General features: G+C 30.0%; 1 protein-coding gene across 1 annotated transcript in view; it reads right to left on the bottom strand.

Moving 5' to 3' along the window:
- LOC119680987 overlaps positions 1-24,837 on the bottom strand; it is a 34,264-nt gene extending 9,427 nt beyond the window's left edge. Inside the window, exons 1-2 of the mRNA XM_038094040.1 lie at positions 24,782-24,837; positions 1,254-1,787 (exon numbers count right to left, since the gene is read on the bottom strand). Of these exons, the coding sequence (XP_037949968.1) occupies positions 1,254-1,753 (500 nt within the window). The 5' untranslated portion in view covers positions 1,754-1,787; positions 24,782-24,837. The remainder of the gene's footprint in view (positions 1-1,253; positions 1,788-24,781) is intronic.
- Between the last annotated feature and the right edge of the window lie 2,172 nt (positions 24,838-27,009).

Below are 27,009 nucleotides of genomic sequence, written 5' to 3' on the forward strand. Positions count from 1 at the left end.
TGTTGAAATCCTCTATATAAATATTCGCAATCTTGAAATTTCTTCAGAAAACCTCTGTGTAAACACTTTCAATGTTAACAGCATAAAATCATTGTATTTATCAAGAGAGAAGTATCAATAAAAGATAAAAACTTAATTAGTAAAATCTTGTCTATGAAATCGAAAACTGCTCATATATACCTAACATATGAGTCATAAAGTTTTATTTTTAGTGATTCGCTTTTATAACAGTAAACCGAAAGTGAAATATTTAACATATTTTTCGAATTTTTTTTACTATTTATCATTAGAATTCAGCAAATTCACTAATGGTCAAAAATAAAAACCATAAAATCGGAATTTAACGTTTCAAAACAAAGTTTAATGCTTTGGAACACCAAAGAAAGAAACTGACAAACGCTCAGAGCTGACAGAGCTGACAGAGCTGACAGAGATCTGCTGTAGTAGCAATATAATTTCGAATAATAAAAAGCAACAACTTCAGATACTTGATGTCTCTGCGTCAACAATACAAACGGTCGGTCCGCACAAAATGAATTAAAATGAGTTAAGATTTTTGCCGTTAGATACTTCTTTCATATGTGGAACTGTACAGTTAACAAATTAACATTTTTAATATTATTTAAATTATACTTCAAAAAAAAGCATAATATTTTAGGTTTTATGTGAGACATTAACGCAATTGAGATGGTAGTTTAATAGTTAAGCACAGTTTAGTCTTCGGACTTATCGCTTTTATATTTTAATAAAATATTCATACTTTATGATAGTCAAGTAATGTTGTTGATTAATAAATTTTAATACTTTAAAATTTCATTAAACATGTAAGATACACAACTACAAGACTTTCACATGAAGTCCGTTTATAGTTATTATGCAAGATAAAATGTTTGTGGTTTCAAATTCTACTGACTTCGAGACTTAACATCAATTAAATGATCTTTACTGTTTATAAAAGTGTAGATAGAGCTTTTTTCAAAGTTTGCAATTGCTTTATTCAAAAATTATTACCATTACAAACCATGCAGCCATCGACAAGTAATATCTGTCATCTATGTAGAATTGCCTACTTTTAAACTGAAGGAAACTTTTGCTTCTTCACTCAATAATAAACTAAATAAAATCTTAATTCTTTATTCAAATTATTGGTTCAATTTTGCTGACAATTATCATAACTCAAAAAACTTGTTTGTTTCAAAAATTATACTCTTGTTAATGCTTATCAATTTACAGTTTTGAAAAACTCCACTTACCCAGTAATAATTTCGAAACCAATCATATCGGGATCACAATCCTCCTCCACGACATTACCGGCAGTAGCTGCTTCGCTACCAGCTGCAACATTACTTGTGGAAGCAGGTTTCTCAGTTTTTGGTTCCATAGGCATTGAGGCAACTTGTGCTGGTGCTGGCGCTGGTGGTGGTGCTGCAGCTTCAACAGTTCCTGTACTTGTACCGGTTGCAGCTGAGCTCGTGTCGGAAAACGTGTGCATAGGTTTTGGCAATTCAGCATCATTTGTAGCTGTACCAGTTGGCAGAGGTGCCTCTTCAATGCTGACATCCTGATTGGCCGTGCTCGATGCTGGGGCTGCGGATGTAGTGCTGCTAACGCTACTCGCTTGCGGTGTTGGTGTTACATTTGTACGTGGAAAAGTTTTCGCTGGCTTAACTGGACGTTTTGTTTTACGTGCGGCAGTAGCGCTGCTCAGTAGCAAAAAGAGAACGAGATATAAAACGCATCGACGCAGAAACATTTTGTTGAAGTTAATAAACTCAATAGAGAGGATTCTGAAAAAAAGAAAACATTAAATTTAAAATGAATCGTGAAAAAATAAATATTGAGGTTAATATTATTATGTTGTAAAATATTTCGTCACTATTTATTTAAAAAAAATCTAAATTAAGTAGCAATAAAGTTTTATACATTGATACTTTTAATTAGGCTGCTTATGCTAATTCGAATATGCCAAATGCAATTTCGCTCCGGGCTGTTTAAAACTACACGAAATTATTAAGTTTTAGTTATATACTTGAAAGTTTTTATAATAAATTGTACGTCTCAATAGTAATAATGAAATGCGCTTATATTTGACCATTCATTCGCATTAACTGTATAACAGTATTAACGATGAAGTACTTAAACTAGCCGAACTCACCTAAACTTATTGCATTAGTTCGAAAACTAATGCATAAGTTCAGTTGCCAAGTAACTAAGCAACAAATGGCATTTGAAATTCAGGAAGTCTCTCAATATTCCAAAACTAGTCACAACATTTGACAGAGTCCATGCATTGTTTTCATGAAAATGTGAAAGAAGTGGTTTATAGTTGGGAGGTTAAGTACTAATTTTTAATTTCATAGAGATCCTCTATTCTTTTCATACCACATATATAGTGTTTGACAGCTTCGAACTTTACCATTGTAGTTGCATTACAATTCTCTTAAGACACTAAGTTCTACATAAAGATTTATTTATGTTGTGTTAAATAACAGAAAAATGTGTTAAAGCCCTCCCAGTCACAAATTTATTCTAAACTGCTTTGTGTTATATCTTTCTACAGATTTAATTACTAATTTAATAGGATTTTAATTGTTTTCTAACAATTAAATACCGCAATTGAAGCATTTGTCAGTACACATTCTACAATGCTGTAAGTGTTAAAGTCAATGCCAAGTGCGTGGCCCCACGAAAGATTTGCTCAGTACGATTATCTCACAGTTCGGTAGTCCAATGGTGTTGTAATCTTAAATCGATTGTTAGGTAAGGCAGATTTTAAACACAACAATAGATAAAATGCTATTTTAACCTTTACCTGAGAAAATTCACAACAATTTATTACAGTTACAGAGCTCGGCACTGCTGGTTTGCATTATGTTATTTCTTTTCTGGCTCTGTTTGCAACATTTTTGCTCTTCACATTAATTACAGCACTGCCCTGTGCAAATAATAACTTTACTTCCATATTTGCTTTTATTTGTTATTATTTAAATTTTATTGAAGTCTTAATTAACGAACAATAACATTTCCCACAAGTTATTACATCGGTTTTTGAAAATTATACTTAGTATTTTTAATAACAACTTAACATACGCACAGTTAGATAAAAGTAATTAACTCTTGCTGGATTTTAAATATAGACTGACTAGAATTAATTAAATTTTACTGTTGTTTAAACAGATGAAGTGCTGCTATTAATAGTTTTGATAGACTCCTTGAGCAACTTGCCTGCCCATAGATAACAAGATTACGATGACATGACTTATATAGATCAGTCGGCGAAAAACTGTTAATAAGCCACTTTAAATAATAACCAAATGTTAAAAAAAAACTTGTTGCTAAAGTACGAATTTCAGCTAACGAATATGCTTTCTTCAACTAAAAGAGCTTAAAAAATCGGTTCGTAAGGAAAACACCATTCAATCATTGATGGACACATGGGAAGGCGACTTAATTGCATGTTGTACATTCAGGCTTTAAGGCTTATTGTGATTTTCATGATAAGAAATACATAATATTGAAGTTTTTATTTATACCTGCTTATTATAAACATTTGCTTGAAGCTCTCAATGCATCATTATTAAAATTAAAAAAAAAATTAATTCTTCTTCATAAATACTAATAAATACAAATATTGTAAATGCTATGTATTAAACAAATTTCAATTTAAAATTCCTGAAGGACATTAGAAATTAGCAACCTCCTCAAAAAATAAATGACTTGAATTTATGTGGTCATGAGTATCGTGGGTTTTTGAAATAGTAGAACTGGTCATAGCAGCCTATATGAGAGTGCTTAATACATCATTTCCCCTTTCTTATAGTATTACATCAGAAAGTTAATTGGAATGGATAATCCTAACTCAATTAATTCAAAACAAAAATTGTGGTTTCTGAAGTAATGAAATCTTTAATTCATTTAAATCATATTCTTAATAATTTTAACTATATTCAATACAGCTATATTCAATGCAAGTATATTCAATACAGTCATAAAAAACAATGTTCATTTACTCTTGTATTTTTCTCATAAACCAACAGTTCACAACAGCTGTACTTATTTTCACAATAACTTTCATTGCTGATTGTTAATTTAAATAAATTTTTTTCAATTTAGTAAAAAATAATTATTATATTTGAAAAGAAAATCATATAATAATGTACATATTAGAAAAACATATGTTAACATTTACTAAACCAACAAATCTTAACCAATGCCGCCGTTGCCGCCGCTAACGTTGCTGCTCCACAGAGTCGCCAACTACCAGCAGCAGCTGCTGGCCAAGAGCTAATCCACTTAACATTTCCTTCGTTGCAAGTAATTAATTTGAATAAAAAACACATTTTTTATAGTTAATAAGCCTTTTAATAATATGCCTCCACGCTATTTCAAGGTAAGACTACAAATAGCCGCAAACGTTAGTTGCTAACTGTTTTGTGGTAAATGGTAAATAGTAAAGAGTAAATAGTAAATGGTAAGTAGTAAGTGGTAAGTGATGAGTGGTAAGTTGGTCGGTCGGTGGTTAAACCATTTTCCACGAATCGAACGAAGCAACTGTTGCACTGCAAATGCTTACCTGTTAACCCATAAAAGTAATGAAGCAATTATTGCTGTTGGAAATGCTACAATTTCGTTCAGCAATGCAAGTGCAGTTGGTGCAACAGTTTTAAGCTGAAATTAGTTTGCAGGGAAATGTTTGTACGAGTTTGTTGTGTCTATTTGCAGTCAATGAGAGCAGAGTAGAATTTTTATACTTTGTTTAGTTTGTTTAATTAGCGTGTAATTTTATAAACACAAACTTGTGAAATCTATTTGCATACAAAGATAAAGTAAAATTTATGGTTTCATTGTGTTGAGGTGCAAACAGGCAAACAGGCAGTTGCTTTCAAAATCTAATTAAAATGGGGTAAATAAGAATTTTTATGTAAATGTCTGTGTCATTTTATTTTAATGTTTATTAACCAATTTCATTCATATATACGCTCGTTTTAAAAATCATTAGAATTTTATTTATCTTTTTGTGAGATTTTGTGTATTGTGTGATTTTAATGTTAATGTAAGCATAAACATTTAATTGCCTACACGTGATGCTTATCAGCATCTGCTCTATCAGCACTATATATTAGTATGTTATATATAATATATTATTTTGGCTCATAATTGGCTTATAGGGACCTGTGATAACGTGTAATTAACTGCAACATTTAATTAAAATATTCTTTTCACATATATAATTGACGGCTTTGTACTGTAGTGCATTCAACTTTTGCTTGTTCTAAGGAAATAACCAAATGCTGCAAGCCATTTTGTTGCTTAAGTCTTTTGTTGCGCTGGGTGCTGCGTACTGGGCACTGGGTCTTGCAACTGAAGAATCACTTTATTATAATTACTTTAGTTTCTGTTCTTATAAAACAGTTTTGATTTGTGGTTAGTTTTGAGTTAATTCTCTTACAAGTCACACGCATGTTAGGTCATCCATGTATGCAATATCTTAGCTGTTTTATAATAAAATATAATTAATGCGTCAAAAGCTATGCAAGCGAGCACGCACGTTTTCAATTACGACTGCGTTACGCACAATTAACATGCAAGACTGTAAAAATATGCCTAGAAGTGCTTTTTTCATCTCCTCAAGAAGAATCAAGAACAAAACAGTGAGGAGCTGTAAGCATATCTGCGTTATGCTTTATATGTTAATTCAAGATTACCGCATGAAATATTAAATTGTTATGCGTCAGTTATTCAGTTGTGACCTAATACCGACAACAAACACTGCAAGCGGCAATTGCAATTTATGCAATTTAAATATTGCACATGCGCATGCGCATTCAGTTCCGATAGTTCAGCGTTTTTAATCAACATTTTATTGATTTGTATCTTTTAGTCTCTTTAGTATATGTTTGCACCAATTTATGTCAGTTTTCATTGCGCTTATGCAACTGATTGCACGGCTCAATAAAATTGCCTTGTGTTGCAGCGCCAATTTCAATTGTGCCAATTTCAGTGCCATGGTCAATGACATCAACTGACGCATACAAACCGAAATATATTAACACATACCGCGCTGAGCCATTGAGCCATTGAGCCACTGAGAGCGGTAAGACAGTCCGACGACGCTGACACAATGGCCATATGCGGCGATCTCATATCATAATTGCTTTTTTCATTGCCAACTAAACAATGACAAGTTATGCCTGCTTTTAAGGCTTATCGAGCATTTATTGCATTGATTTTATTTTATTACTGTTACTCGAAGGCAGGTTTTATGAGCCGCTATTGCTCTACGAATATCCACTTAAGTATCTCAGTTGGCTGGAAGTTGGAAGAAATAAAAATTGGTGCTGCTCTATTGAAGCTCGCAATTTATAAATTTAATTGTATTCCGTGCTATTATTTTGCTGCATTTTTTCCATTTTTGCATTTTTGCATTCCAGTATTTTTGTTGTTTTATTGTTATTTTATTTCGTGTTAAGAATGCGACTTTTTTTATTATTTTTCCTACTAAAAACTGTGTCGCAAATGATTAGTTATGGCAAAACGAGTTGCAGTGCAGTGCACCACAAACCGGTAAACAAATTATAATGGATGTTGCATTAAAGCATTTCTGCTGGAAGTTATTTAGGCTTTTATTTATCAGATGCAATGAGGTGTGCTAAAATAAAATTGAATTAAATTTAGCTTCAATGGGTAGAAGTTGAAAGTACGCTTCTAATATACTAGATAGAAAGATTTCTCAAGTATGTAGATGAACCAATAAATGTCAGTTAATGTCAGTTCATATTTGAAATAACATTGCTTAAGACAATGTTTGAGAGATATATGTTCCTTTTTCATCTACATGACAATGAAATCAAAGGAAACCTATTTCGATATTTATGAAGAATAACTAATAGTTTTGATAAGAAAAATGTACATGTATATTTTTTCCCCTCCTTTTTAATAAAACACTTTTTGTCTCTCTCCTACTAAATACCTTATATTCCAATCTTATGCATATTCCAGATGCAGGTTCATGTTATTGCTAAATCTTACAATAGCACTTAGTTTAACCCTGCATACCCTTTAGTGCAATACGACCCAGTTAAAAATGAAAAACTTTGCGTCATGAAAAAGAATTGTTTATTGGGTTTGCTTTTATAACATTATAAACGAGCAGAAAGTATATTTTTTCAATTCTTGCCTCGTTTTATCTGTCCAAACCAACAGATACGAGATATAACTTGCACAAAAGTTAAAAACATAATAATATATCGCATTTGAAATCAATAATTTTGATATAAAAATGCATAACTTTCACTTGAATGCACCAGTTCAGTAGTTTTAATTATTCCTTCGTAATAATTTATGTGATTTAAGTAATCATCAGTATCCTTTTATGATATGCATTCAAACTCAATAAAGGCTTAAAAGTTACTTTAATAATATAGTATTAGCAATCTGTTACGCTTTTCAGAGCAGGTGATTAACCCCTCTCTTCGCAAACATAAAACGGAATTGCAACTATTTGAGCTGCTTGAACATTAGCAACTGGCTCACTAGCTCCACTAGCCTCATATAAGCAGAGCACCTCAAATGACCACAATATGAGGCCTAATTTATCACTAATAGACATGCACTACATTTGTATCTACTTAAGTCGAACCGCTTAAAAAAACAAAAGAGCTAAACATAAACGAAGCGAAAAACATAAATTTGTGCAACTCTGAACTCAACGGTATCTGAACAAAATCTTTACTTTGATTTTCTGTTTGAGTTGTTGTTGTTGATTTGTTGTTCGTTGGTGATTTGTGGCACGAGATTTCAATTCGTAAACGGCGTAACGAAAGGCGGCTGATAGACGGATAAACACCAAACTGATGGCAGGTCTTTAAGGACACATTCATACACAACTACAAGCACTCATTATACTAAAATTGAAGACTTGCTATGCGGCATTTTGATATCAAGCCAAAGTGTTTAACACATTAACTGCAAACGCCTCCAAGCCCACCCAGCCAGTCAAGAAAATGCTTGACTAATACATATGAGCATCGATTTCTGATATAAACCAACATCTTATCAAATTTATTAAATAAAAATATATGTGAACGTGAACGTGAACGTTGATTCATAGCTTTATTAATATTATATTGAATGAGTTGATATTAATTGCTTAAGTTATTTGGAAAGTTGAGGATATATCTTCATATTTTTATGCAAATCTCACAAAGATATTATTTGCAAATCCAAATTCCAACTGTCTACCCGTGTGATTTTAATAAAAATTAAAATGGCTTGACATGTTTCACTAATATTTCCTGTCTTAATAGTTACTAACCCAGCTATGGAATTTAAGTGAAATTTTGACAATAAAATTGCGTGAAATTGACGCAACATCTGAATCTAAATTGAAGGTGTCAATATTGCCACCTTAGTTGCGATGAAGCAAAATATTATATACGGAAATTTGCAAGAAAGATGCCATCCATTTTTATCTTAATTACGGTCTAATATATTTTATTATTTGTAAATTTATATATTTTGCAGTCATTAAGACTATCATTACTCATAAGAAAAGATACTCGTGAAATCAGTGGCAAAAGAAAGTGGTCAGATTGGCAGCACAAACGTTGTTTCTACATTTTTGTGTGATACTTAACGTATTTCTAAAACTCAAAAGAAAATAATTTATAAATGAAAATTATATAAAATTTACACTTTTTGTTTAATTGTGCTGTTGTGGTATAATGATGATGACGTTTTATTCATCACACCATCTCAAAACATCATTTTCACAACAACAAAAACACCACATGATAGGCAAATTATCAAAGAAAATCTAGAAATAAACGAATTAGATACAAAAATGCCAGTTTTAAGCCAAAGTGCGAAAATGAAAGTCTATACTTTTCTCATCTTCATTAAAATTGTCTAAAATGTATGCGCAGTACGGCCCGAGTTTGTTTTTTGATACGCATATTCGTCTATTAGTATCTTGTGTTTTCTAAATGTAAGCCATTTATCATTAATCTCGCTTTAATTATGATTATTGTTTAAGTTAAGCCACACATACTGTCAGGCTTGGCTAAGGAAAAGTGTTTGCTTTACATTTCCTAGAAAACGAAACTATTTTCAATTTATCAATTCGAAGTTGAACTTGGAATTGGAAATGGAAATGGAGTTTGAGTCGGAGTCGGAGTCGGATTCGAAGTCGATATTGTTGTTGAAGTATGGCACAATATGTTTTTACAAATCACTTCATTCATTGATATTTCAACTGATAAATGTTTCTGTTTTTAGCTGCTTTAGGTTCACAGCTCCTGAGCTGGTACTATTTGTCTAATGTGGGAACTCTTGTTTCTCTATGATGAATTTGTAATGCGGGCATGTGAAAGTGAATTGGTGTTAAGACATGTGTTAGACTTTTCCAAACAAATCATAAATCATCTTATTGATTTCAATCACATGTTTCTCTTTCTATTTCAGGCTAGATTTGAACAAACTATTTTTCTAATGTCTTCGATTGTTTATACTAAAATAATGTGAATATATTCATTTATGCATATAATTAATGTTATAAAAGAGCTTTAAATCACAAGAAAAATAAATATTTTAACAATTATTGCCAAAGCGAATTTTAAAATTTAAACTATTTATCTTATATACTCTAAATTGGGTTGATTGATAAGACAGCTATTTTAGATAGCACGAAATAATTATTAATAATCGTCTTAGGAAATATATCAAGTTTTGTGATTAGTGTAGACACACTTGATATGTGAAAGGAAACAGGATAAGTTTCATTAAATATGATTAATTTATGATAGTTTAAAATCTATTGAGGCTATTTAACAACAAACAATAATACATTTTTATAAAAGTGAAAAAAATTTAAAAAAATTCTATTATAAATAACTTATAGTGACCCTATTTCTTATTTAAATTTCTAGTTCAAGAATTTTTGTTTTGTTTTTAATTTTCAAAGCAATGTACTTAAGTAACTTCAAATATATTAGTTTTATTTGCAATAATAAGCCATTAATATTAGTTGACTTTATGATTGAAGGCTCTTCAAAGTGCCATGGTACATCCGCACGGTCAAAAAATACATAAGGGACAGAGCTCTGAAGCTACATGCGAAAATCGATAGACTGGCCAACTTAGCACTATCTAATCTCAGAGTAATCACTAACTGCATGGGGCGGCACGCAGATCTTAGATCAATCATTGAATAATCACGAAGATTATCAGGAATATTCAAATTAGTCAGTGAGATGGGTGGGACTCTGCAGAATTCCCCCAGCTATCATAGAGTAAAAGTGCCCAGATGCACTAACTCGGAAAAGGCTTAACATAACATAACTTTTCTGTAACATATACGTTTCTAACTGACATGTGTGATTAAGCACTAATATTTTTTCGAACAATTCAAAACGACCCAATTGACATACTTCAATTTAAATTTATTAGACATATAGGATTCATATTATGAAACAATTCTGAAGCTCGTATAAGCAACATTTAGCCCGAAGAATCACTTAAAATTAACAATAATAACTATATTAGTTACCATCTCAATAACATAAGTCTGTCTCAAACGACGAAATGTTATGCCTGCCTAAAGTGAGGTGAGACTTCTAGTTCATTCTTTATGATTTTTCAGTTCGGATCTTTGGCAAAAGAAAATAACTGGGCCAAAAGTTCATTACTCTACCTGATACCTGAAAATCCGCAACCAATAATACAGTACCTTTCATGTGAGAGGCTGATTGGCACCTCTTCAGTTAAGGGTTAGTATATTAGCATTAATTATTAACTGTTATCAATAGGGTCGGTATTAATAGTGTTTATTTTTAAGAAGATATAATGTGTAAATGTATAATAGTAACCAAAACTTCCTCGCTCAGTTTGTAAGCTTTTTATCATATTTAAGTATGAGTCTAAACTCAATTCGGAACAAAAATATATACTTTAAGTGTCTCCCAAACTAATCGTGAAAACAAATTAAAGGTACGTAAGTTGGAAAAGTAAAAATAATATGTTTTTAATTAAATGTCACATTTCTCAAAACTCATGTCAAGAATTCTAATTTTCTAGAATTGCATTCCACTTTCTGTCTAGCAAATAAATTTCACTTTCAAGTTCTATATTTTTTAATTATTCAAGTTCTCTAAGTCAAATGTCGAAGAACATTAAATAAATTTTCACTTTTAATGCCCATCACGTTTAAATGACATTTCAAAAAAAAAGTATACACTTCCAAAAGTTAACGATACTTTTTTTTGGATTTTATTGCTAACGTTTTAAGAACATTTATGGCGAATAAAAACACTATCAGTGGTTTTTATGGCTTCAATCAGCCAGTACAGCTTTCCACTGAAAGTCACATACTAAGCTGGTTTCATTTTTACGGCAATTAGAAGTGGAAGCCGCACTTCGACTCGCGAAGAACCTTTGAGTGGTTGACAACGACAGAAGTGTGTTTGAGATACTAAAAACTGTGAAAAAAAGTATAGAACTTAGCATATAAACGCAGATAATTGTATGTTAAAAACATATTAAAGAGTGGAAAATGAGGTTTTTATAACATTGCGAATGAAGCCAATAAACAGATGGAATAAAAGAAATTATGTGCTAAGGAAAGTTATTGACGCTGACATTTTTTCTCCAGTCGTACTTTTATTTTTATGCTCAACGATTGACAAATTCTTTAATGATTTGACACTTTCCTTCACGTCTTCTTACCTGAAGGCATTTGAAGTGCTAATAACACAAAAATCTAATGAACCAAAAATCATTTGTCATTGGCAACATTATACGGATTAAGATGCTGTTAAAAGTGACAAATGCGTATAAAGTGATTCTAAGATACTTTTCAGTATATTATTTGGCTCTAAAATTTTTGAAATTAGTTCTTTATTAGAGAATCTGTATATTTAACAATTTGCTGAAGTTTGACCAAAATTAGCACGTGCCAATTGCTTGCAAAAAGTAACAATCAATAAGTTAGAACCTAAGCGTAATTTCCACAATCCTTTCACCAGATATCAGGTATCACAAATGTAGCATGAACACGTAATGTAAATAACATAAGTAACTGCATATATTGTCAGCTCTCCATGCTGATTTATGTATTATTTAAATGCACTTGACGTTGCTGTTAGTATATGATTAATCGAGCTCTGACTTCGCTGCACTGCCAACAACACACTAAGTGAAAAGCTATATCTTATACACTCGCGTTGCTGACACTGTAGCTGCAATCGTTGTTACTACCTTTACTGTTGTTGACCTTATCTATGAATATGACCGCTTTTTTATTTATTTTTCACATGCCTGTACAAGTAAGTAAACTTGAGCTAAGTTGGCTTGTTTGCTAAGTTAAATACACTTCAAAGTGAGCCAAACTAATGATGTGGGCAAAATTGGCACTACGATGTAAGAAGTTGTTGCAATTGCAAGAACAACAACATGGTAAAGCAAAATCTACCACATTAGATTACAATAATGTGTAAGATATAGGTTAATAGTGCTTGAAAAATCTTATTGCAGGCAGTCGTATGTTGCTCCTCTTCTACCACAAAGACGCTACAACTGCAAACTGCCTGTAACAGTCAACAGCCAACAGCCAACGCCTACTGTGTTTGTTGCCTAGGCTAGCAATTGTTGCAGTTTTTGCTGTTTTTGCTGTTACAATTCTAAACACTCTAAAATGACACTACATCATATCTTCAACAAGCAAAATCCATAAAAAGCAACTGTTCAAAACAAAATTGCACTGATATGAGCCAATGAATAATTATGCACACTTAAGTGGCATGCAACGAAGTCACTTGCTATAATTTCATATGAATGCTGAATTCTGAATTCTGAATGCTGATATGTTGCCTGCTGTTACTTAGTCGCTAGCAATATTTTCTTATACACTATCACCGAGAAGCTAGCAAACGTTGCTGCTTTTGCTGTAAACAAAAATTACAGTTAATTCTCAAGAGATATAAGCAGGTCGTCTGCCAACTCCTACGTATCTGCAGCGTGTAAATGTTGGCTTCGTTATATGATTTTTTGTGTCAGATTACGTAGTTGCATGGACTCCATCCACGGGTTTTCTATCTTTCTTTTACTGCACTTTAATACCTATTATTCAGTCATTTAAGCCTTTGTTATAATATGAGACTTGCGTAATTTTTTGCGACTACTAATGAAAAAGTTACTTATGTATTTTCAGCCAGTTTGAATGACTCTGTCAAGCTGGATGTGCTAATAAAAAATTTATGTAACACATATCTCAATCTAAACCATTTTAAAGGAATTTAAAATTTTTACAGTAATTCAAGCAGTCAGTCTATTTTATCTAAAGTTACTTCAACTGTTACTTTAATTCCTCAACTCAAGTAGTTATGGGATTCGCTACGTATTTAATATCAAGAATAAAAGAATATTTATAACCGCATTAAAATTATTGCAGAAAACTAAAGAACTAATTTATGAGTTATATTTGGGTCAGTTTTCTATTTGTTATAATAGCAGGAACTAATAGAAGTCATTCTAGAAGAGAAATCTAAAAAAACTTAGTCATCTAAAGCTTTTATTTGTGTTCGCTATAACTATAACTTTAATGAAATAGTAAACACATATATTGTTTAATTTTTTATAAATAAGCCATTTGCCAAGTATATCTTTGCAGTGCATATAAAAAACATTCTATACCTTTAATATAAATATTCTATAGGTCACATTCTACATGACAGCTTAACTGAAATATGTGTATTCGATATCAAATATCAATGTTTATATCAAATGAATTATGTACATAATATTATATTAAATATGATTTAAATTAAGAGATTAAAGTTTTGAAATCTTATTACTCTAATATTTTAATCCAGGCTTCAGCAAAATCTTCACTTAATTTTCTTCGAATTAAGAATTATACAAATTTCTTATATAGAGTATTTATATAAATGATTCCATAGTGCAAGAAATTAAAAAAATCGTTTGGGAAGAAATGTATTTTTAATATTTATCGAGTTACAGAGTATTTAAGAAATATTTTATAAGCACCTTATCTAAAACAGCTTACATTATGCACCTTTATATATCCTTTACATTAATACCTTAGATATTTTTGTCCTTAAATTTGTTCAAAGATCATTCAGAAAATTTATTAATAAAAGTTTCACAGTAAAATAACAAAAACTCCATAAAAATGTGCGTACATAAAATTCAAGTACGGCTTTGGGTCAGTTGGTTAAGGTGCGCTGACTCTGAGCTGTAAATTTGGCAGGGCCCGAGTTCAATTTCTGGTACTTGCTGTCTCAAAAGAATTATTTACAAATAAATTAATACAAGAACTATTTCCAAGACCACTGATGATGGGTATTTGGCAATACTCGAAACAACTGTATGGTCAGCCAAAAATTCAATTAATTAAAATAATATAAAGTGAATTTTTGTTGTTATAGTTCACTATTGTTCTAAAAACCTATTTATGAAAATTTGTTTGTTAAGTTTTATTAACAAATTAACAAATTGTTTATTGTAATTTTATGCACAAAATTAATAAACTTAATAAAAATATATTTTTCAATCGTTGATTAATATTTCTTACATAAAAAACCAAATATAAGGAACTGATTCGCATAAATTTAAAGTAGTTAAATATAATATATCCTTTCAATTACGCCAATTGACAATTATTACTAAAGCAGTCACTAAAATTTTAACTTGCAGACAGATATATCAGGCTCAACAACGAGCCCAACGCTACCTGTTGCTTTTGGTGTTTACTTCGACGGAAACAACAAATTTTTTGTTAAATTATTCAAACATAAATCCACAGGTTGCCAGCCACCAAATGCAGCATTCAAATTACTTCAAAAAGTGCTCACACCCACTGCTTTCAGTAATAAACGCTCGTAAATATAATGGTGCACTTGCCCATTCTGCCACTACCATGGGTAGTGGTATTGGCATAGGCATAGGCATTGGCATTGGCGGTGGCAATGGCAGTGGCTCTTCAGCGCAAACACAATGCTTGCAAAAGGTCGTAAATCAATGAAATATGCTGTAATCATACACTCGCCAACAGTTATGATTATGTAATAAATTTAAATGGTATCAGCGCTCCCATGTATGCGATTATTATAACTACTTAGATTCCAAATGCTATAAATATTTGCCAGTGATGATCGTAGAAGTATATGGTATAGTCCCACAAAACTATCACAAAAAGAGGAATGTGCCAACATAATCAGCATTGATTTGCGCAATCATTTGAGGAACCTACGAATTACTCTACGCCAAAGTAAATAATAATTCTTTTATATAATATTAGGAGGCGGAGAATATCCATCATAGCCATGTAAGGAAATTTGTGTGAGCATTACTATATTGATGATTACAGAACTTTCGATTCTTAGTTATTACTAACAACTTCTATAATTTTAGAAGCAGAAACTACCGTTTCTTAATAGTTGCAACAAGCATAACTTTAACATTTGAGACAGGGTTGTTATTTTATAATAAATATTAGAAATTAAGTTAAAGGGAAAAATGAGCTATAAACTGTAACAAGTAGAGACTTTGAGAAATTATGAAAAATCTTTCAGTTGGTTTGTATTATATAAAAATTCATATTAATTAAAAAACAAATATTGTTAAAACTTTGCTTAAAACAATAATTTTATACATTATTAGCTAAATTAAGTTTTAGCACTTAAACATCTTTTCTGAAGTTGAACTCAGTTGAAGCGATATAAGTGGATTTTTAGAATCACCATGAGAACTGATAGAAATCAAATCACAAAGTTACAACTTATTAAAGTTTTCGAAGAAAATGACATTTCTTATAATATAGTCTAAAATTTTCTAATATAAAAACTAGCGGAAGACAATTTTATCTATAATAAATAGTTTCGTGTTACAATAGTTATATCTAATAATGATAATTCGATTATGATTATGATAAGAGTTTGAAGGTCAGTTTAATGCTTCAGTCCTGTTGTAAAGTATTAGATAAAATATATTAAATATATTTAATATGGTATATTAAATGGATTAATGTTTTAGATAGATTAGATAGATAGTCATTTGATAATGGCTTGCAATTGTTGTTTCATTCGGAAACACTAACAGAAATATTTTTTTAGAAATATAACATATTTACTGAACACATTATTTGTTTACTTTAATACTTTACCATTAGATAAGAATAGGATAGATTTACAATGAAGATTTCGGGTCTTAGTAGAACAGAATTATGTGACATTAAAATATGTACTTTTGTGGCGTAAACTATGCGACGTCTTGTGTACTTTTGAGTATTAAGTGATAATCAAAATGTGTTTTATTAAGTAATTTTTAATTACAGATGAGGTCAAAAAATGTAAACAGATCATCCTTTCACTAATTCGAAAATCCGATAGATATCACAAAGAATATGACTAAAAGTCTTAGTCAATATATTTTTTGTTGAGACTTTCCATTATCCGACTACTGATCCTGATAATCAAAAGAACTGTTTTAGATAGTATTATTTTCTTCCGGACAGAGGTCTTCTTTTTTTTTTAATTCGATTACGTCATTTAAGATGCTCAATACTGCAACATATTAAGTGCATAATTGCACAAAAAATAATAGAAATTATTCTATTGAAGTGAATTGTCTTCTAATTAATTTTCAATTCAATTTTCAAGACTTTTCTTCTAATTGCTAATTAATGTTATTATATTTATTTAAATAAGTTGCGCTTTCATATTAGAAAACAATATATTCTCCATGTCAAATAAATTGCATGCAATAGAAGTAATTTTTTTACAAACATCTTGATGTGTACAAGGAAGTAAAAATGTTATTAATTTGCAGTAAATACTTAAAATGAAGACAGTATTTGCTAATTTAATTACCATCATTTATGTTGAAAATATATGAATATAAACGAAACCAGATATTTTCTCCGTTGGTGTTTGGATCAATGAAAGACTTGAACGTTTCTCTACACTCAAGAGTTATTAAATCGTAAATGTTTTTATACTCGAACGTTGCAATAATTATTAATTTAATAATTACTACATTTAGTATGTCACGGAACAAATATGGAAGAACATAAAATAATGGATATATGGATATTAAATACATTATAACTGATTTTATTTATTTTTTTTTTTCAAGCACAAACACATTAATGGTAGATTTAAATGTATATGGTTGACGAAGAGGATAAAAAATGATCAGCTAATAAATTGTGTTTCTATGAACTTTTAAGGTTTATATAATAAAAGACTATATTTGTTTGTTTGTTAAATGCAACATTTAATAACATTTTAGTTACTTTCAAAATTTAAAATTTACAGAATTTACAGAATTTAAGTAATACAAAGCAACTATACAGACAAGTTTACTACAGACAATAATATTTATATATGCAAAAGCAACAAATGTTAATAGTTAAGTTCATTTATATACTCGTATCAATAGTTTATGTGTTGAATTATGTCCTAAATTTAAGAATGACACTAGTAGTTCAAAAAGTATATACCGACAACTAAGCCAATAGATGACTTCAACCTCACTAATAACAGATATTTAGATGGATACAAAAAAGCTTTATGGGCAGCCTAAGAACTCACTTGACATAAAATTATATTTCTGCATTTGAAAACTTCCTTACTACCGCCTAGAATTCTTGATGTGAGACATAAAAATTTTACGTATTAATAAACAAAGCAAAGATTATTATTAGCTTAAATAATTAATCTTCGAAGAAGTAATATATTAAAGAATAAATAAGAACATTTCTCGCTTTCATAAATTTTAATCTCAACTATTTCATTGATATATTAACCTGTTTTCATTAATTGTTACTAAAATAAAGCTATTATATTTGCAAAATTTAACTTAATGTGATTTTAATATCTTTATATATTACAACTAACATAACATAATTTGTTTTTAACTACCTATAAATAATAATAATTTATTGACAATGAATTGTTGGAAAAATTATTTTATTGGTTTTTGAAATATATTTTAAAAACTAAAAGAAAATTTAAATATTGTGAAATGTACTACAGGGAAAGCAAAGTATTGTAGTAATAATATTTTATTCCTTTTACTGTTATATATTGAATTTATTTATTATTTAAAGTTGTTAGAAAATTGCAAAGAAATCTGAATACAGCAAAAGTCGCGATCATTTGCTGAATATTTGTATTGAATTTGGTGATCTTTTGAATAGTAAACAATGATATTTATTGCATATAACTAAAACTATATTACTCTTAATTTGTAAATCCACTTAATCTCTCATTAAAGTAATGCTCGAATAATAATAAGTATAATAAGTATATTTTATACAGGTTAATAGTCAAAAATAGTGCTTAAGTTTATTTAGTACCGCCCGAAGGCAGATATGAACATAAAGCATAAACAATCATTTGAGAGTTACTTTAAAGATGCTTCTCTTAAAGTCCGCCCAATATCTGCACAAACGTCCAATAATTTTTTTTGGATTTCTCTCTCTAATTAATGAAAATTCCAACAATATTTAAAGTAATAATAAAAATAATTGCTGCAATCACAGGCAGCAATTTGTTAAACTTCTAAATATTCGTATCAATTGCAAATTCTACAATTCAATTTTTATAGTATTTTTCAATTTCTAAAGGCTAAAATATTAAAAGACCATAAATATTTAACATTTTTTAACCTACAACCACAATTGAAATGCCTAACCAAAATTTGTACAGAATTAATGAATTAAACACTAAAAGCAGAATGTGCCGAATAATTCACGAACTACCGACATTGTGTTTTTAGCGCTAACCACTAACTAACCAATTTGTTAGGCGCAGTACTTAGCATAGTTGTTCCCAGAAAGAGCCCATCAAATCGCCAAGCTGCCAATATAGAGATTGTAAAATATAATTCTGTAAGAACATTAAAGTGTGCATAATTTCTACAGATATTCCTATAGCATTAGGCAATAATCCTGAGTGCAGTATTCCTGTGAACTAATAAATTTTGTTAAGTAATAAAAAGTAATAAAATTTTTGTTTATTTTTATATTAACTCTACTTTTGTTATTTTACTTTGAAGATTCAGGTTTGTATAACAGTAAAGAAATCACTTTCGGTTAACTAAAGTTACAGAAAATTATTCGTAATGACACTAAGATCTGTCTATTTTATTTGTGGCTTCAAATAATTTGCCAACCTTTTCTGTTATTTCATTAACGTATGTACCTATAAGTTCTCTACAATTTCTTAATACCTAAACAAAATGTTATAATATGTGGGTCGGTTGTAGTCTTATGTCTCAAAAGAATTTACTTTAGAAAAATATTAATTGATGTTTATACTTTGCTTAAAGCACCACAAAAGTTTATTACTATTTTTTAACCAAAAGATTCTAAGATTAATTTTAAGATGAAATTTTACAAATAAAGGTTAACCGTTCTTACATTCGCTTTACAGTTGTGTTAACGCCTTCAAAGTATACAATTTAAAATGTAAATAAATGTATTTCTAGTGCTGCGAAATGTTAATAACTTTTCCTCTCTGCTTAGCCACACATAAATGCCAAGGAAATTTTTGTGACAGAAGTTGCATAGTCTTTAAATGTGGACCTAGTTTGTTGCTTAAGTCTTTTGTGTGGGCAAGACAAAACTAACAAACTGTTGCGGGGCGCTATTAACAGACTATCTATGTGCATATTAAAGATTATTCCTATTTTTTTATAATACTTTCTTAAACAAATACTTTAATTATATTAATTAAACAGTTCGTGTCTATAATTATATGCACACCAAACACTAAGCAAATTCTAAAGATGCTTTGATTTATTGTAATTTGCAATATTGCTTTCACAATCTAAGCTACGTCACAAATATTGAGAATTTGCTATAATCTGCAAGCGATGACGGTGTTATCGTTGTATATTTACAAATAATAGTTAATGCATATTATTTAGCAAAATTCAAAGTGAAATTTGTTCGGTGAACGACTTGCAGAGGAAAATAAAGAATGAGTGCTATTTAAATAATAGCAGCACTACGAGATCATTTAAGCAAGTCTGATTTTTGTTTAATTCACAAAATAATAAATATTATTTTTAGTATATATTTAACAAGGTAAAAAACGTGATTTAAGACAGCAATATTATGCTACCAACACCGCAATACCGCTCACAACAATAGCAATTTGCCGCTATTGAAACAGCATAAAAATTTGTTGATGCATATCCTCGACCCAGTTTAGTAAAGTTAAATTTTTGTTAAGAATTACTAGACGTTGAACATTTTAAAATACTTATAAACATAAAATTTAGACAAAAATTTTAATTTTCACTTTGGCTTCCAGATTTAACTTAATTATTTTGTTAGCAAGTTATTCATTCAGACAAGGCCATTGCCATAATAACGACTTTCGCCTTTGGCAATAGTTTTGTTATTCCACAGTGAGATGTGAAGGAACTCAACCATCAAAAATTTGATATGAAAACTCCTTTAAGCTGCTTATGAGATTTAATTTATTTATTTATCAAATGTCAGCAAAACGTATTTAATAAATTTTGCCTAAACATTAACTAAGCACTTATCTTATCTGCAATTCATCTGTAATCAATTACAATCAGAAACCACTTTAACTTATTGTGTCTAGCATTACTTTCAATTATAAAAGAATTCAGAGCCTGTCTTACTGTCAGCTTATAATCAATCTGCTCAGATTGACACAAACTAGAAATTTCTCTACAGTATCTTTTCAACGATTTCTATGTCAATTTGTTTTGAAAAGTCTGATAGTTTTTTAATTAAAATATGAAATAATGCGATATTGGACTAATACAGATCACTCAATCATTGCAGTATTAGTATTATTCTCAGATCCACGGTTTTTCATATCAAAGCAATGATAAAGAGTATTTTGTCGACTTAACTAAAATACTTTGTGCTCATGTTACTTGTATGAGATATAAAAATAAGTTCTTCTTTAAAACTTTTTTCAAAAATGATGTTTAAGCACTATTTGAGAGATATTGTCATTTCACTTTCGGGTGAAACTCTATTCTAGGAGATTAAATATTCCACTTATTGTTCCTTAAAGGAGCTGCCAGCAAGCAAGGGATATTGTATTAAGCCAACGCATACGCGACTTAGGTTAAAAGTGCTAGAAACTTATAGTCTAGAAAATTTTTTTACAACTTCCAGAACCTCACTTAAGAAGCATCTTGTATAGAATACATATTATTTTTTACTTTACCTGTAAATATATTTTTATTGATGTAATCTAAAAAGTTTGGTTTCTAAAAAACCATAAGTAAAATGAGAAAAACTTTTGGTTTATGTATTTATTGAAGGCAACAAAAATCAATTAAAATTTATTAAATCAACAAAATTTATAGTTTATACGTCTTATCAGAAATTCAATAAAAATCAAGAAAGTTTATAAAAGCTACGCTCAATGAAATCACTTGATTGAACAATTGAATCGTCCTTATAACTATAACTGATAACCTTATAACTTCGTTCTCTTCTCACTAAGATAGAGCTGTGGTTGCAGATAGATCACCAGACAGATTATGCTAACCTCTACCCGAAAGAAGTCAAGTACCTCAAAATGTTTTCATTAAATCAAACAATCAGACTTTGAACCAACATATTTAGTTAGATTAGTCAATAGTATTAAAAAGTACAAATTCGCTTTGGAAACACTCTGCTTATAGATACAATGCACCATTGTTTCTTCCAGTACCAATGTAACCTGTGGTATCATCCGAATAACATGGCTCTGTCAGAGATGACAAAATACCATTTCCAATAATGTCCATAATACCCGTTGCTACAATATCCTGCTTTACTGGAAACGCAGAATTATTTTTCTCAGGTATTCAGGTATTAACGGTCTACTTTGTTTCTTATTGATAAAAAAAACTCTTATGTTCTTTGTATTGAAAATGTTAAATTTTAAGAATTATTCACAAATTTTGACTAGAAAACAATTTAATTAACCGTTTAATAATTGTACTTATTAAATCAAGTCAATTAGATCTATCCAGAGTCTTCTCACTTTATTGTGTAGTTCTGCTTTGTATGACGTTTCTAAGAGTTCTAATTTTGAAAGGAAAATTCAGAGAAAAACCAGAGGCAGGCTAAGATATTTAAATAAACCTCAAAGTGGCTTTATGTTCATCTGCAAAAGAAAGCCTTTGGCATTCCACAGCATATCTTTTGCTTGCAATGTAACTATGTAAAGTTACATAAATCATATTGTCAGGCAGAAGCTTTGGAGCTCCCCACAATATATTTAAAATCAATTTTGCCCGGCCATATAAGTTCAGGTTTAACGCTTCACCTTTAAGTGTTGGCGCATGTTAAACACGGAAAAATCGCATTAAAAGTCAGTTACCATAATTGAACTAGAAACTCTGAAGAAGTCTTTATACTAAATGCAAGAATAAAATCTTTGAGATACATGTGCACAAACGCAGCTTCGCTGAAAGTGGAGCAGCCATGTTTGCACCAGGAAGAAATTGTTACTGATAAAGAAGTTGGCTGCTGGTGCGTGCATTAGCTGCTGCCAACAACATTGTATAAGCAACAATAATTTATTGAACAAAATAATTATCACCCATTTTTGCAGCACTTATGTTTGCAACTAGTTGCATTTGTAATTTGAGGTGCAACATTTTTTTATTTGGATTAATACAAAATTTCTTCGGTTTTGGTCAAACAGTATCTTTCCTAACAACATTATTAGCAATCATAAGAAAGTCCAGTGTTCGCATATCACTGAATTGCATTTTAACTGCTGGCAATTATGCGGAGCCATACTATATGGTAAGTAGAGAGATTTGTTAATTGATTACATTTCAATGCGAGGAACAGAAGAAATGAAATAAAATATTACTAAATTTGTATGAAGATAGAAGGTTATATTGCGCTAAGTGGCCGAAAAAATCAATTTATCAAGCCACTTAAGCCTGACCGTGAGAAATTAGTTAAGTACTTTTAAATAAAAGAAAAATTAGGTTGTAATCTTAAAGTAATTAAGTAGCACTAAAGGAAAAAAGTCTTTTACTTTATTAATTACTAACATATTTAATGATTTTATAGTAAGAAATTGCATTTCCTAATAAAATGAACTGAGTTTTATTTATCAGAAAGTAAGGCGGGTCGAGACGTGGCTAAAGCACCGCGAGCCATTAACAAATGTAAAAATAAATGATAAATGAGTTTGCTAATAATAAATAAGAAGATATAAAATTTTATTCTCTATAAGTTTTGAAAGTGATACATATTTGTTATAGGATTGAATAGCTTCGTTTGAAGCCGTTCGCATTAATTGTTGGATTCAGACACCAATTTTCCTGCATCAAATTCTCATAAAAAGAATTTATTACATTAGAAAATTAATTGATTGGCATGTGGGCATACTTAAAGGAAAATTGAGAAACGATTTTACAGATTTTTGAAAAATTGTGATTATAAACTCTTAACAGGAAAATGAGTTCTACCATTCGCTAAATTACAGGTTAAGAAGTAAAAAGACTGAGCTACGGCTAACATCTGAAAATCAAAGAAAGGTCGACTAAAATGTTTGAAATTGATTAACTTAATTACATGATTTATTAATTGAAATCCAATAACCATAGCTGTGGGAAATATTATTTTCTATTTCTCGAGAAATATTATATTATTAGGAAACACCAAATTTAATGCTAAGAAAGAGCGACTAGAATGTTTTCATAAATACTGCTGCATTTAGTTTCTTCGTAATCAATTAAGTTACGAAATAAAGAAAACCTCTAAAGAGAAGCCTTATTTTAATTATAATCTTTGTCTTTAAGCAATATGAAATTGTAATTGATTTACAATTGCACATCTAGTACTATAACATACTTGAAAACTCTAGATAAAAGTCTGTTGTTCTTCGCAGTAACGATTTGTGCTGCACTAATAAACCAAAAATATAGGCTACTATATACAAATTTTTTACTTTAAGATCAATATAAATATAGAAAAAAAAACTTGTTATTCTAAGAAAATATTACTAATACGAAATTTTTCTACACTTTAAACTTAGATATTAAATTTTTTTTTTTACGTCGATATTAATATAGATATATTTTATTAATATTAATTTTGAAGAGTATCACTAATTTCTTAAATATATGATGAAATCCGTTTCCTTCGCTTGTTGGAATAATCTGTCATAATTGACCACATCTGTTAATATGCCGACTTTTTTTGAAGCCTAATTTTCATATCAATGTATATCAGTATTCCCATATTTACTCTTAAAAATTTTTATTCATCTCATTAAAGACCTGAAGCTGATATAATTTATATACCTGTAACTCTCCTCATGACACCTCAACATTGTTTATGTGTCAGTTCAAATACAATTGCAGACAGTAAACCGTTAAAAATGTCTACTCTAATACGTGTGCTGTTTGTAAATATTTTTCCAGAATATCAGATACCAACATTCCATCCACAAATCCACTGCAGCACCTTCAGATATAAAAGCGTACAGCAGCATGATGGCACGCAGTGGAAGCACGTGTGACGTGCATGGCAATTAGGCCTATTAAAAGGCGGTCAAATTGTATTTGGTATTTTGATGAGACCGTCTCGCTGTAATAAATATTCTAACGTCTTAAGACCTCCAACCAAACAAACCCTAAACGTGTACGGCTTTGCTAAGCTAGTACTTTTGGCAATAACAATAGTTTCCGATATATTTTATGATAGTTCACATGATTTAATTTAATTTGTGTCAATAGAATGACTTAGAAAACTTACCAATTTAGGAGGAAATTAATGTGTGTAAGCTGGAGTAGGTGGCGATTTGTAATCTCAATAAGCTGTAATGAAAGAAGTAACAAATGTTATTGATGAATTCAACTAATTTAAGGTATAATGAAATAGTATTAAATTAAAAGTATTTCAAATGGAATAGTTAGTAGTGCTTATAAATAAGTTTATTGAAATCAAAATCATTAATCTTACATATATTCTATCTTTCAACGTACTACAATTACTGAGAATATCGAATATAGTTTCTTTATTATTTTATGGCTGTGTTTACTTTATATTTTAAAGTATTTGGTTAAAGCTTGTCTAATATTGGACCTTTTCCGAGTTAATGCATCTGTGCACTTTTACTCTTTGATAGCTGGGGTGTTTCTGTAGGGTCCGACCCATCTCACTGACTAAATTGTGTATTTCTCATAAGCTTCGTGATTATTCAATGACTCGTCTAAGATCTTTGAAATTAGACAGTGCTAAGTAGAGTTGTTTGTACTTAAATGTAACCAAAAATTTCAAATACTTGTTTAACTGGAAATACATAGTTATGATTCTAGTATGATTAGTTAGTATAATATGTTATTATTTCAATACTATCAGCATGAATTGAAAATAAATAAGTCATGCACACTTCTTATAGTCTGAATCACATGACTTATATAGTTCATATCATCAAAAATTTAGCATTGAGTAGTTTAAGTAAATTAAATAAAGCAACTTATTATTGTTAATAAGCCGGTTACAACCTACGTTGTACTACAGTTCTCATCGTTATTCTGTAAAATTTTCACTTTTAATCAAAATTGATTAAAAAAGTGTATCTCAAACGGAATTTACTTGTAAGTAAAAGTTCATTACCAAAGAAATTTATATATTCGAGATTATTTATTGTGTACATGACAGAAATTTTAACAGAAGCACAAATCATTTTACAAATTCACGAGAATAATAAATACGCATTAATTTACATAAATTTGGCATAAAACTAACTTTCTTCTGTAAGAAAAAAAAACTACATAAAAATTTTAAATTATTCCACATGAAAATCAGTAGCGATTTGTTGCATCTGAGGAATGAGGAATGAGCAATGGACACTGGCCACTGGCCACTGACCACTGACCACCGAGTGATACCCTCGTTGGCCATGTCTGGCATAATTGAATATTAAAATTATTTATGCAAGGCGAAAGAGTGCAAAATGACAATAGTTAAATGGAATTTTTTTTTCTTTGAAATATATGAAATTGTTGTACATTTTAATTAACAAAAACGAAAGTTCACAACTTTTCCTTCAATTAGTAAAAACATGAAGAATGGAATATTAACCATCGCTAACTTTTAGTATTTACTTAAGAACTTTATTAGCATTAAAGACAGACAAATTGAAAACTGAAAACTGAAAATTGAAAATTTAAAATTGAAAATTAAAAACTGAAACAAATTAGAATTTTTCACAGCTGGCAGTAATAAACAAATTGTTTTATATGTGACAAAAACCTGTAGATATTGTAGCTTCTAACAAATACAGTTATTTAAACGATTTTAAAGCATAATCAACTTTTATGGTAAAAACTACTTTCGAATGATTCTTTAAATATTTTCCTTATATGGCTCAGTTTTATGGAAATTATGGCAAAAATAGTAGAAGTGAAAAACGGTTAAGAACTTTAAAAATGACTCAAGGTGTATTTGTGGTACCAGCTTGGTACTAGGTCAACTTTCGCTAACACCATACACCAAACACCAAACAGAAGACACCAAAACAGCACATAACCATTTCCAATTGGTTGCTGCCGAAGCCGAATGACAGCAGACAGACATGCCAACAGACATGGCAACAGACACTCAAGACAAGTCAAGTGGGACCTTATAATATTGTTTGCCACTTAAGTAACAATTTTTGCAAATTGTGACAAAAAAAATTAGCTACAAAACATCCAATAAAAAACAACAAAATAAGCTGAAAAATGTGCAACAACCCACAAAACAGCGGAACAAGTGACGATTGCACTAAATTTCATTGTAGAAATGTTGTGTTGTGGCCTAACGCTGGGTAAGTAAGTAACTCCAAGTGACTGCTGTAAATACAGCAAAAAAAAAAACAATATTAAAAATGTATAAAATATTAAGAAAAAAAGAATTTTTTTTTATAAACTAAAAAAAAAATACACACTACAATTGCTTCTGGCTGTTTCAGCCATTGTTACAGATTTTATCTAAAG

This window comes from Teleopsis dalmanni, chromosome 2 (assembly GCF_002237135.1).
Source record: "Teleopsis dalmanni isolate 2A chromosome 2, ASM223713v2, whole genome shotgun sequence".
Taxonomy (NCBI): domain Eukaryota; kingdom Metazoa; phylum Arthropoda; class Insecta; order Diptera; family Diopsidae; genus Teleopsis; species Teleopsis dalmanni.